Source organism: Euleptes europaea, chromosome 1 (assembly GCF_029931775.1).
Source record: "Euleptes europaea isolate rEulEur1 chromosome 1, rEulEur1.hap1, whole genome shotgun sequence".
NCBI classification, from domain to species: domain Eukaryota; kingdom Metazoa; phylum Chordata; class Lepidosauria; order Squamata; family Sphaerodactylidae; genus Euleptes; species Euleptes europaea.
The window spans coordinates 174271477-174285389 of record NC_079312.1 but is presented as its reverse complement, the minus strand read 5'-3'; the positions used below and the strand labels follow the sequence as shown (position 1 = coordinate 174285389).

The window sequence follows — 13913 nt, the reverse complement described above, 5'->3', positions numbered from 1 at the left end:
AATTGAACCAGCTTACAATCACCCCACCCTTCCCCTGTGAGGTAGGTGGGGCTGAGAACTGTGACTAGCCCAAGGTCACCCAGTTGGCTTCATGTGTAGGAGTGGGGAAACCAACCCAGTTCACCAGGTTAGCATCTGCCGTTCATGTGGAGGAGTGGGGAATCACACCCCATTCTCCAGATTAGAGTCCACTAGACCCAAGATCTGAATTGGTCTAAGAGGTTTTGTGTGTTCAACCTAGGGCTGGATTTGGCACCACTTTGTGGTGATGCATAGCAAGCAACCAATGTTTCCGGTAAAATGCATCTCATGGCCTCAACTAGACTGTGGTGGCAATTCTAACGTGCCTTTCCATCTCCAGACCAGTCCTATCGGGACTTCTACCAGGATGCGGAGTACCCAGTGACTCGGTACCTCAGGGAGCCCCTCCACTTCCAGGTGGAGCTGCTGCAGAGTCAGGACCCCCAGCTGGAACTGTTTCTGGAAGACTGCTGGGCCACGGCCTCATCGGACAGGACGAGTTCTCCACAGTGGAACATTGTGACAGACAGGTAGAACTGGTGTTCCACAGGCGGAGTGGGGAAGGCTGCTCGTCCCCTGAACTGGAAATAGCAGTGCCAGAAGTGAGGAAGCCACGCTTATGTCGGAATGAAATGGCTCTCCTTTTGGGTAGCTGGGTTAGGGTCATGTTTGGGGCTGAAGGCATTGCAAAGATCTATGGAGAAGATGGTATTTGGTACCTGGGGCAGTGTGTCTGTTCTTCATGCAACCAATATTGCTTGACCCTGAAAACAGAGGGGCATTTCTAGCAGAACTAGAAATCAAAAGAGTTTCTGTCTAGACATTAGGAAGAAGTTTCTAACAGAGCAGTTCCTCAGTGGAACAGGCTTCCTTGGGAGGTGGTAAGCTCTCCTTCCCTGGAGGTTTTTCAGAAGAGATTAGATGGCCATCTGTCAGCAATGCTGATTCTATGACCTTAAGCAGATGATGAGAGGGAGGGCATCTTGGCCATCTTCTGGGCATGGAGTGGGGGGGGAGGTAGTTGTGAATTTCCTGCGTTGTGCAGGGGGTCGGACTAGTTGACCCTGGTGGTCCCTTCCAACTCTATGATTCTGTGAACTCTCTGTGATTGGGAGGTCTAGCAGAGAATAAACAGTACAAAATCAGTAGTAACCAGATTAGTACATGAAGTTGTGTTCTAGGTTTCTCAGCATGAAAGCTTGTACACTTTTTTTGACTTGAGTTGGTCTTGGCAGACACTTCATCAGGTGGAACGCTAAGGTTTTTTTTAAAGACTAATGTATTGCTGGATATAATCCCAATTTTGCAGTCTGTAATTTAAGATGTCAAGCAGACCTGTACTTGGTGAAAAACTCTTTAATTATCTTTGGAGACATTTTTGGCAATGGTTGCTCTAGCTCTGAGAATACAAAAACCCGCAGTTCGTTCTGCTAAGGGCTGATCCAAAGAAGAGTCCATATGCAGAACCAAAATGGGCCATATAATTTTTTTTTTCTTGGAGGCACAGCTGGGGCAAAGAAAAGCTATTGGCATAGGATACTAGAGGTAACCCAGAGGGATTTTATCATGATTTGTGCAGTTCTTCTAACGTCGGTTGAATCTCATGCTTGCTTTTTTGTGTTAAAGTTGTGAGAATACAGAGGACTCCCATCAGACCATCTTCCACAGAGTCCCCCATGGTTCCGTCCCCCTCCCTACACACATGAAGCGATTTGAAGTTAAAATGTTCACGTTCATGGCGGATGACCAAGCTCTACAGGGACAGGTAAGTGGGGGGGAGGTGTCTCTCTGTACTTTGCCACACTGAGCTTGGTTCTCCTGCAAGAGATTCCCTTACCATGACCTGAAGCCGAACTCTCGGTTTGGCTTCGTTCATCCCAGCACCGACCTTTTCTCCTCAAGTCGACATGTGTTTGTGTTAAGTGCTGTCAAGTCACTTCCAACTGATGGTGACCCTATGAATCCATGTCCTCCAAAATGTCCTATCTTTGACAGCCTTGCTCAGATCTTGCAAACTGAGGGCTGTGGCTTCCTTGATTGAGTCAATCCATCTCTTGTTGGGTCTTCCTCTTTTCCTGCTGCCCTCCACTTTTCCTAGCATGCCTGTCTTTTCCAGTGACTCTTGTCTTCTCATCATGTGACCAAAATACGATTGCCTCAGTTTAGTCATTTTAGCTTCTAGGGTCAGCTCAGGCTTGATTTGATCTATAACCCACTGATTTGTTTTTTTGGCAGTCCATGGTATCCGTCAACATAGGGGCAGTGAAGTATTAGCGTTGTGCTATCCTGAACTTGCTTGCTCATCCTCCTTTGCTGTTCATGATCTGTGTTCTCTCGCCGTCTTCAGGTCTATTTCCACTGCAGCGCAGTTATCTGCGACTCCACCTGGCCCTCATCGGATGCCCTGTGTGCTAGGCGCTGCATTCCCAGAAGGCAGAGAGTAGGTAAGTGGCGTTGGAGGTGGAATGCCGTTCTGCCCAAGTGGGGAAAGCATGCAAGGTTGAAGTTTCTGGGTTTTGGGAAATCGGTTTATCCTTCCATCTTTGTGAACTCCAGCTTATTTTAGCAATTTAATAGTTCCTCGTTACCTTAGCATTCATGCTTGCTCACTTGAATGCCACCCCTTAAATGTTAAATGGAAGATTTGGCAGCTTACCTTATTCAGACAGGCTTTGTCCATGTGATCTGAAGAGAGTGGATTCATTATCCCATATGATGTGTTGGAATGCCCCCAAAATAATTCCTATCGCAATCAATGGATTAACGATATCTTAATCAAATTACCTGTCACTGTAACAAAAGATAAAAGTCCATTTTTTCCCCAGCAGATAGAAACCCAAGAGCAACATTGGCAGTAACCAAGTATCTATCCACCGTATTTTCCTTAAAGAAATAAAGGCTCCCCTTTTACTGCTCAAGACCTTTGGTCAAGGGAGCTGGAAAGAAAGGTTTTGGGAAACCAAAGGCCTCTGGAGGACTATACTTCTGTATCAATAGAAGTATACAGACGTATAGTGTCCAGATCCCACAAAGTGATGGTATCACTTTACTCTGGTTAGACCTCACCTAGAGTATTGTGTTCAGTTTTGGGCACCGCAATTTAAGAAAGATGTAGACAAGCTGGAACGTGTCCAGAGGAGGGCAACAAAGATGGTGAGGGGGATCTGGAGACCAAGTCCTACGAGGAAAGATTGAAGGAGCTGGGTATGTTTAGCCTGAAGAGGAGAAGACTGAGAGGTGATATGATAACCATCTTCAAGTACTTGAAGGGCTGTCATATAGAGGAGGGTGCTGAGTTGTTCTCTGTTGCCCCAGAAGGTCGGACCAGAACCAACAGGTTGAAATCAAATCAAAAGAGTTTCCATCTAGACATCAGGAAGAATTTTCTAATGGAGCGGTTCCTTAGTGGAACAGGCTTCCTCGGGAGGTGGTAAGCTCTCCTTCCCAGGAGGTTTTGAAGAAGTGTTTAGATGGCCATCTGTCAGCAATGCTGATTCTATGACCTTAAGCAGATGATGAGAGGGAGGGCATCTTGGCCATTTTATGAGCCTGGAGTAGGGGTCACTGGGGTGTGGGGGGGGAGGTAGTTGTGAATTTCCTGCATTGTGCAAGGGACTGAATTAGATGACCCTGGTGGTCCCTTCCAATTCTGATTCTATGACCAAAATGTTAAATACAGCTTCCTGAATTGCATGGAAGTATCTTGTATAGAACACAACATAGTTTTTACACAGACTGTGCAGATACTGAGATGACCAACATTTACTGGATATTGTAGGGTTTGCACTTAGGCATTGCCTCTTACACTAGAGGGCAATGATCAGGAGACTCAGAGAGAGGCAGCTGGCTCTTTAAGCGCTATGGAAACGACTCCTGCGAGCCTAGTTGCAGCACATGGGTCTGCCTCCTGCCCTATAGCAAGCATTAACCACATTAAAGCCCAAACCTTTTAAGATAAAAGGCCCCACTTACGAAAGCATCTACAGGGGACTACCCAAGATGCATATTTTGAGAAAATGGCAGGCTGACAGTAACCATAGATGGCTGATCGTCCTGAGGGATCGGGCTGTCTCCAGTAGGATGGGCAGTAAAGGAACTGGATTTGCAAGCTGGCGTGTGTCCGATGTGGCATGGGCTGGGTTCCAGCAATTTTCTACCACCTTATTCCCAAATGGCTTCTCTTTATTAGGTTGCCCAGAAATACTGATGTACATTCAGTATTTTCTGATCCCATTTAAACTTTGTAATACAGGTTTTAACAATGTGAAACTCATCACATAACTTGGCGTATAAAAAGTATACAGTCTGGTGTACGGATGGGATTTGTAAGCGCCTTAATTTTTTGCAAGCAAAATTTCAAATAAACCCAGTTCTTGAAAGAGCATCCTGTACCTCATGCTACCTTGGTGGTGGAAAGTGCTATCATGTTGCAGCTAACTTAGGGTTTTGAAGGCCAGAGACGAACAGAGGTGGTTTGCCATTGCCTGTCTCAGCGTAGCAGCCCTAGACTACCTTGGTGGTCTCCCATCCAAGTGCTAACCAGGGCCGACCCTCCTTAGCTTCCAAAATCTGATGAGATTCGGCTAGCCTGAACCATCCAGCTGCTATCTTACCACACCTTGGGGGCACTTTTCCACATGCCGAAGAATGCACTTTCAATGCCCTTTAACGATCGTTTGCAAGCGGATGTTGCCATTTCACACAGTAAAATCCAGCTTCAAAGTGGATTGAAATTGGATTGCAAGTGCATTCTTTGGCATGTGTAAAAGTGCCCAAGTCTTGCCACTTGAGAGGTAAAAAAAAAAAAAAAATTGGAAAACAAATTTTGTAGTAAGCAAAAGTATTTGAACAGTCTCATACAGGAAAAATAGGACTACCAGCATAAACACTGACCTCTTAAAAAGGCCAGTCTTACTCAATGTAGTGTAATAATGGCTTCTATTTAAAGAATAAACCTCGTTACCCTTAAATGTTGCTTATCTTCGCATTATATGCAGGAATTAGTACTATAATTCTGTCCATCTTTCAAAAACATTTTCATACTTATTATAATGCATTTCACTCATTCCAAAAGAGAATACTTCATAGGAGCTTTCAGGCGTTTCTCCCAAATTTCCCAGTTTCACCAATGGCAAATAAAGAAAATCTTTGGGCAAAAAAAGGAAAACCACTCCCCCCCCGGCCCTCAAATAAAACACAAAAATGGGATTAATCTCTAGTCTTCTTACACCTTATTAGATTCTCGAATCTTTGCAAGTGCTAACAGGTCCTCAATATATTTACTGTCCTGATTACAAAGGAGGGATTCCGCTAGCAATGTATGCTGATTGTGTGTGTTATGTGCCATCAAGTCATTTCCAACTTATGGTAACCCTGTGAATTAATGACCTCCAGAACATCCTATCCTTAACAGCCTTGCTCAGGTCTTGCAAACTGAAGGCCATGGCTTCCTTTATAGAGTCAATCCATCTCATGTTGGGTCTTCCTGTTTTTTACTGCCTTCAGCTTCTCCTTGCAATGTGGTCTTTTCCAGCAAGTCTTGTCTTCTCATGGTATGACCAAAGTATGAGAGTTTCAGTTCTGTCACTTTAGCTTCTAGGGAGAATGCGGCCTTGATTTGATCTAGAACCCACTAATTTGTCTTTTGTCAATGCTGATGTATACTGAGACTCAAATCTGACTGCTGGGCATTAGGCTTACAGTGACCCATATAACACTTGTGCTCTTCTTCCACTAGGCCGTAGTGTTGATTCCCCCAGTGATCTACATGGGTATGTCTCATCTGGAGCAATTGTCCTTGGAAGGAGAAACCATGCTTAAGCATCTTAAGATTTGACTGCTAGTGGTACTTAAGTACTAACTGGAAAACGTCTGTTGACGTCTTGTGCAATAAAAACCTACCACAATATTCAGAACTCTGATCTTGTGCTTATTAGTGTATAAATCTTCTATAGGGAAGGATAAGTGGCAGGCCGACTCTTGCCAGAAGACTAGGAGAGCCACTTCAGATGGATTTGCCTAATGGTTAGGGATTGCACAGTGCCCCGTTGGGGAGAAAAGTGGGCTATAGATGAAGTAAATAAAATATAAATTTATATGAACTAGGAAGATTGAGTGTCTACTGTAAGAACATAATTCTCATCTCAGAGAGGAGAACATTGCAAACGGTAAGACATAAAAGTATAGATCAGAAAATGAATACTAGGCATGATGCATGCATATTCTCTCCAGGATCAGAGGAGTATGTCTTTTATATTAGGTGCTGTGAAACACAGGCAGGATGTTGCTGCAGTCGTCTTGTTTGGGGGCTTCCTAGAGGCACCTGGTTGGCCACTGTGCGAACAGACTGCTGGACTTGATGGGCCTTGGTCTGATCCAGCAGGGCTTTCCTTATGTTCTAATAGATCAGAACTGTTGCCAATCTGCTCTTATGTATGTAGATTTATTAGTCGTTCGGCATAAAATTTTTCCAGTTGCATTGCCTTACCCATCCGGCAGTATAAAAACACATTTTGGTTAAAACACTATACAAAAATATCTCTCTTTAAAATGGTTAAAAACTGGTCAACAATATAAATTTAAACAATCCCATCAACAACTTTTCAGGTCTATTTAGATTTCCAAAAATTAAATACTATTCTACAAAACCTGGCCACCAACTTTGTTACCTGAGAAAATTCATCCTTAAAGATGTTAATTCTAACAGATTAAAGGATAACCAGTACTCTTTATCAAGAGGGCCAAAAATCTTCTCCCTATCCTCAAAGTAACTGCACCTCAGAAACCAGCATTTCTGGTTCAGCACTGTTGCAGGGACAGAACCTTTGTGAGAGGGGAGTCCTTTTGAATAATCTGCTCTTATGATAAACTCGCAGCTGTTAAAATTGCAGCTCTAACGTCCTAGTTAGAAGTCCCAGAGTAGTAGTAACGCTCACATTAGTGTCCTGGGCTTGGCTTTTGACCTCGTCTACTGCTTGCTCAGCTAATGAGTCATGCCTAATTAGGTGAGGGAATAAGCTGTATGGATGAAAGGGAGGGGGTTTAGAAGAGGATGGAGGCAGCTGTAAATGATAAAGCTCTAGGCCCGTGGGAAGTGTCATTGATCTATGCTCAAACTTAAAGTTTTGTTTACACTATAAAAGTAGTCACTGCAGTTCCTGCATCCAAACAGCCCGTTGGGGAATTTTGAAATATCAATGACCTAGAAAAATAACAAGGGATACTTTGGCCCTGATGAGCTTCCCACACGGTTAGAGCTGCTTGTTCTACTAGAATGGAGCTGTCTCCACTGCTGTAATAAACTGCCGAAATCCCAGGATGTTTTCTTCTGGAATGAATGATTACACTGCCATTTAAATGGTGCCAACCAGTGGTCTCTAAATATCCAGAGCTGGGAAGGGGATAATGAGGCAATAGAGGATTCACAAGCAAAGTGCTCTCTGTGTTTAAGAAAATTTAACTTTTGCAAACTCTTTATTTAATGGTATTACTGTGTATGAGAGCCAGTGGTTAAGGTGGCCGACTAGGATTTAGGAAACTCACATTTGTATCCCCATTCTGCCATGGGAACTTGCTGGGATGACCTTGGACCAGTCAAACACTCTCGACCCTGGCAAATATTTGGATGGGAGACCTCCAAGGAATACCATAGGCGCAACATGGAGGCAGGCCATAGCAAACCACCTCTGAACGTCTCTTGCCTTGAAAACCCTATGGAGATACCAGCTGTGACTTGATGGCAATAAATAAGGAGGAGGAAAACAGTTGGTTTTTATATGCCGACTTTCTCTACCAATTCAGGAAGAATCAAACCGGCTTACAGTCGCCTTCCCTTCCCCACAACAGACACCCTGTGAGGTAGGTGGGGCTGAGAGAGTGTGACTAGCCCAAGGTCACCCAGCTGGCTTCATGTGGAGGAGTGGGGAAACAAATCCAGTTCACTGGATTAGCCTCCGCCGCTCATGCGGAGGAGTGGGGAATCGAACCTGGTTCTCCAGATTAGAGTCCACCGCTTCAAACCATTATACCACAGTGTGTATGGGGGTTCAGATTGCAAGGCTGACCCTTGCTGTCCAGAATTTACCATTCAAAAAGTTGACATCAGGCAGTTGGACGTCTTTCTACTCAAAGATGTCTGATCAACAAATGCTGACTGAGAAACACCAGCAGAGGAGCTAGATTCAAGCCCAGAGCAGAATTGTCAGTCTCAGGCGTTTGCCTCTAGCATCCCTCAAGCATACTCATCCAGCCAGGTAGATCTGAAGCAGTAAAACTTTATTAGGAACTAAAAAGCCAATTAAAAGAACTAACTACACACAGGCAGGCGAGGATAGCAATGGAAAGCAAGTACAGGCTACCTGCTTAAAAACATTAGGACAAGAGAGTAAGATAAACATTGCTAGGCAACAGCGAGATAGGCATTTCCCATGAATGAAGAGACAACACGCCACAGCTGTGATAACAGGCACTAACGAAGTATACACAGGAGCTTCCAAGCCCTGGGAACCAAGGACTTGACTTGAGGCCAGAACTCATGTCAAGAGCCCATCTGGATCTTGCGTTTAGTGAAGAACCTGACAAGAATCTACTTGAACAAATGCACGGTTTACTTTTTTGCAATTTACTTCTTGGAAGGACTGATTTACTGCGCTCAACATCATGCTTCCATGACTGGGCAAAACTCTGCTATATTGACCAAACACCCCCCTAGTCAGAATGTTCGTCGCAAGTATGTCTGAGCCCTGTTAGGCTGGGGCAAGAACGTGTGGGGCTCAGTTCACTGATTTAATCCTCAGGAACGGGCCTCAGGGATATGGTTGCTAACTCCTGATTGGTAAATTCCTGGAGATTTGGGGGGTGCAGCACATATGGGAAAATATACTTTAAGCAAAATAGAAACAGAAATTTCACGGCTAGGAAGAATCTCTACAATGAAAAAAAGAATGTACTGCCAAAATTAAACTTTTTATTTCAGATGTTACCAATCTATATACAAGGGGGGGGGGGGGGAAACCCTTGAAAGAATGGCAGAAACAGATAAATAAGTTCATATGGAACGGCAAAAAGCCAAAAGTCAGATTTAAAGTTTTACAAGATGAGAAAAAGAGAGGTTGTGCAGTACCTAATATCAAACTATATATGGCTCGGTTTGGATTGTGGATTGGATTAAAAATCCAAATCAAAGAGTAATAAAATTATAAATGGCAGATGTGGAAGAAGGCCTACAAAATGATCAATGGAATAAAAAACCAGTTTAAAAATACAATGCAAAATAGAAGCCATATTATAAGAGACAAACTACTCAGAATTTGGGAATCTTCCCAAAGAAGAATTAATTCTCCAATATCCCCGTTAATGTCTCCTACAGAGGCATATTATGATAAGAATGTGAGAAAAAATAACTTTATATGGAGATATGATAAACTCAAGAAATCTTGCCAAAGATGAAGGCAAAAACGTACAATGGTTATTATATTTTCAACTAGTTTCAAGATTAAAAAGATATTCACAGGAAGTAATAAGTGAGCTGACTGAATCTGAAAAGGTGATAACGCAGCAAAAAGAACATTTATTAGGATTAATTTATAAGCTATTGTTTCAATTTGACATAGAAACAAAACAGGTTGAGCCATGTATGGTTAGATGAATGCGAAATGTTGAAGAAATATCTTTCCAACAGTGGGAATCCTTATGGACAAAAGATATAAAATTTACAGTCAGTCCAACATTAAGATAAAACTGGTAGATGTTTTATCAGTGGTATATTACTCCAAAGGGGATTGAGAAGATGGATAAGAACTATAAAGGGAAATGTTGAAAACATAAAGAAGTGGACAGTACTTTTTATCATAGGTGGTGGATATGTAAAAAGATAAAAAATATTGGAAAGAAATACTTGCTAAAATCCAGACAATTTTAATAATTAAATTTACTATGGAAGCTCAGAATATGCTATTAGGTGTTTTGCCAAAAAATATTCCAAAATTTTTGGAAGAATTGTTTAGATATATGGTAACAACGGTCAGGGTTACATTTGCTGCAAAATGGAAAGCAAGAGAATGTCCATGCCAAGAGGACTGGGAAAGTACACTATCTGAATAAAAGACCAATTAAAGAATTTCAAGATAAATGGAAAATATACTACTTATATTACTCTTTAAAAAATGAGAGCAGAGGAGGTTGTTGAAATTATATGAATTATTAATAATCCTCTTGATACATTGTACTGAAAATGTGCCAAAAGGGGTGGGGACATTTAAATATATCAGGGATAATAATAGTAGGTGAACTTAACTTTTAATATTTTGGAAGTATTTTTAGAAATAGATAATAGCAATTAATATTTTAAGTTATTTCTTATCAATTTTATAATGCACTATATAATGTCTAACATTAGTACATTTATCAAGTATGGTATAGAGCATCTTATGATTATTAGGATAATTACCGTTGAATGCCCATTATTATATCACTATTTAGAGTTCACAATTGCCATAATCTTTCATTGTCTATTGTTCATTTATCATTATTTATTATACTTTTTTCTTTCTTTGTCCTTTGATGTAATTGCCGTTGTTGTCATGATATGGTCTTTAACTTTTCTTTTCTGTTGTTTATATTTATAAAAAATAAAATCTTTGTAAAATAGAAACAGGAAAGGACCACCCGTTACCATTCCTTATCAGTAGGTAAAGGTCCCCTGTGCGAGCGCTGGGTCATTCCTGACCCATGGGGTGATGTCACATCCTGACGTTTCCTAGGCAGACTATGTTTATGGGGTGGTTTGCCAGTGCCTTCCCCAGTCGTCTTCCCTTTACCCCCAGCAAGCTGGGTACTCATTTGACCGACCTCGGAAGGATGGAAGGCTGAGTCAACCTTGAGCCGGCTACCTGAAACCGACTTCCGTCGGGATCGAACTCAGGTGAGCAGAGCTTGGACTGCAGTACCTCAGCTTACCACTCTGCGCAACGGGGCTCCTTCCTTATCAGTACCATGTGGTTTTACAAACAAGATTCCTGTATCTCATTAAAAAAAAAGAGATTGTCCTCATGTAAGAAAAGACGCTTTTAATCCAGCAATATTGCAGAAGAAAAAGAAGGCACTGATTAAGATTTCCAGTGGTCAAACCTTACTTACCAAGGCTTCCTGAGTTTTGCATAGCTCTTTGCAATCAGTCCCCATCATTAACAGAGCAGAATAGTTTGACCACTGCAACTGTCTGCAAAATTGTGCACACAGGGTTGGATCCCAAGAATCCATTAGCATGACGCACTGATCACAGATCTTTACCACCCTGTCTCTTGCAGGAGCACAGCCCCACTGACCAAAGAGGAAGGGAGTGATTTTGCAACCTCCCAGGCTGTGGGGCTGTTAGACCTCACAGGCCCCACACTAGTCCAGGGGATGGGAGAAAAGGTCTGTAATCCTGTTTCCCACAGACTGAGGGATAAAACCCTTTGTAGAATTGTATCAGGAGAAAAATCACACAAATGGCCTGGTTGATGGAATTCGGCTCAGCAGAGTATGCCCAGCCCTGGCACTGCGGTGGGGAATAACCAGCATCACGAATACTACAGGTGATTCTCCCCTCTCAACAATACAAGAATCCAGCCCTCCCCAAGCTGTTTACTACCTGCTCCCAATAACAGAGGGTGTCGTTAGGATCTGGAGAGCCTAGCCATTTGAAACAGGAGATCCTAAAAACCAACCAATCAAGGCCTTTCACCAAAATTCAGTGACTCTCCCCTTATGTTTGTGCATTATCCCATACTTTTCAGGATGGTATTATTGAGCACAGAATCTGACCTCCTGAACTTTTCCTGCTGTCTAATAGATCAAAGTTTGAAAAATCTCTTCGTTATCCATGCAAGACACTCAAGGTGCCACACCCAGTTTTTTGTTGCCCATTTTATTCTCAAAATTACCCCATTAAGTAGGTCAGGCCAAGATCTTGAGCGATGGCCAAAGCTACAAAGTAAGCTTTACAGCTCTGCAGGGATCTGTACATGCCTTCTTAAAGAATCCAACATATTACCAACCAAACCGTGACAGAAAGCAACAGCTGAAGAATGCATTGGGACTTCTAAGCAGGCTCCCAAGGGGTTTTTTAAGCAGAAGAGGAAGAGTTGGCTTTTATGCCCTGCATTTTCTCTACCTTTTAAGGAGAATCAAAGTGGCTTACAATCTCCTTCCCTTCCTCTCCCCACAACGGACACCTTGTGAGGTAGGTGGGGCTGAGAGAGTTCTGAGAGAACTGCGACTGGCCCAGGGTCACCCAGCTGGCTTCATGTGGAGGAGTGGGGAAACCAACCCAGTTCACCAGATCAGAGTCCACCGCTCATGTGAGGGATCAAACCCGGTTCTCCAGATTAAAGTCCACCGCTCTTAACCACTACACCACGCTGGCTCTCAGAACTAATAAACAGCCTTCCTCTTTATTGGTCCATCCTTCTTTCCTACCCCTCCTTGACTTCTACTTTGCTGGAGGCAGCACAATATCTGCATTGCCTTCTGAAGGCAACCCAAGGCATGTGAACATGTGTAGTGCTTTCAAGGCACATGACTGATTCCTTGGTTCAGCTGCTAAATTATCTCGTAAAGCATACCTGATACGCCAGTCTACAAACAGTCACCTTTTCTCAGCGCTGGCAGAAGCGACAGGTTCCCTCCCAGTTCTAGATTTATTTATTTTTTTAGAAAAGGCAAGCAGCAAAACCTGCCATGTACTAAACATCGCTACAAATTTATTACAGATTTGTTTTTTCAAGTACATTTTGAAAAGTAACAACAACTTTTTCTTTTTTTAAACATGTGAATACAAATTAAACACAAAAAAACCATACACCCCAGGTGGCAATGCGGTGAGTACACAGGGCAGGGGAACAGGGAATAAGCAAGGGAGTGAAGGGAAGCAGAGAGAAAGAGACAGAGGCTGAGTCGGTCCTTTATGCCCGGAGCTGCGGAGTGGTTCTTTCAGCCACAGGAGGTTCAGAGAGCCGCCCGACAGCAACAAACTGGCCCGATAGCACCTCTGCTTACAAATATAGATATTTTGCTAGATAAGGGGCCAGGCTTCATGGGCCAGTCTCCCGGGCCAGTCTGATGGAAAGGCAACTCCCCGCTCTGCTATCAGGAGATAAATACTGAAGTGGAGAAAAATTCTGTTTGGGAGGAGAGAACCTGATGCCGTTTTACTGAGGCAGCCCCCGGGGAAAAGCTGATATGAGGTGGCCTTTGGGCTGGGCGGCGTGCTCCCGGACGACCCTGAGTGGTTCTGCCGCACCCCAGAGGTCAGGGAGCCGATTAGTAGAGAAAGCCAGCTAAGGGACCCAGGATGAGAGGCCAAGGAGGTTTGCTTGCCCACCGTGCCGGAGGACTGGATTTTCCTCCTGCCCCGAACGAGTGACACTTTTTAATGAATCGGCAGCCCTTTCCGGGGGGCAAGGGGGACACCCTGGGGCAGGAGGCCCTGATCCAAGGCTCAGACCGTGAAGTGAAAGGGCTTCCACGCTTTGGCAAGGCGAGCCTTTGACAAAAGAACAGCCGCGGGCAGAGCAGAGCCACGTGCTGCCAACGAGAGCATTGAGACCAACGCGAGCGAGTGAGCGAGCCAGCAGAAGGCCCAGGAACTCCCCTTGACCCATCAGGGGCCAGTCCCTTCTCACCTTTGGTGGGAGGGCCGAAGGGAAAAACGCCACCCCTGCACAGTGACGGGAGAAGCCCGAGGCAGACTGGGAACCCCACCCCATAGTTAGTTGCCATGCTTCAGAAGTCCCCCCCCCCGCCCCAAGCCCAGCTCTGGCAGGCTTGCCCTCTGAAAGGCCGTGCCAGTCCTGCCCCCCTGTGGAGTATCAGGTAGGAGGCAAAGGCCTGGAAGCTGACAGCTCGCCGGC

General features: G+C 43.9%; 1 protein-coding gene across 1 annotated transcript in view; it reads left to right on the top strand.

Moving 5' to 3' along the window:
• The window catches only part of LOC130477835 (uncharacterized), a 47902-nt gene extending 42060 nt beyond the window's left edge, over positions 1–5842 (top strand). The window contains exons 19-22 of the mRNA XM_056849914.1: positions 362–551; positions 1648–1786; positions 2369–2465; positions 5759–5842. Of these exons, the coding sequence (XP_056705892.1) occupies positions 362–551; positions 1648–1786; positions 2369–2465; positions 5759–5841 (509 nt within the window). The 3' untranslated portion in view covers position 5842. The remainder of the gene's footprint in view (positions 1–361; positions 552–1647; positions 1787–2368; positions 2466–5758) is intronic.
• The last annotated feature ends 8071 nt before the right edge of the window (positions 5843–13913 follow it).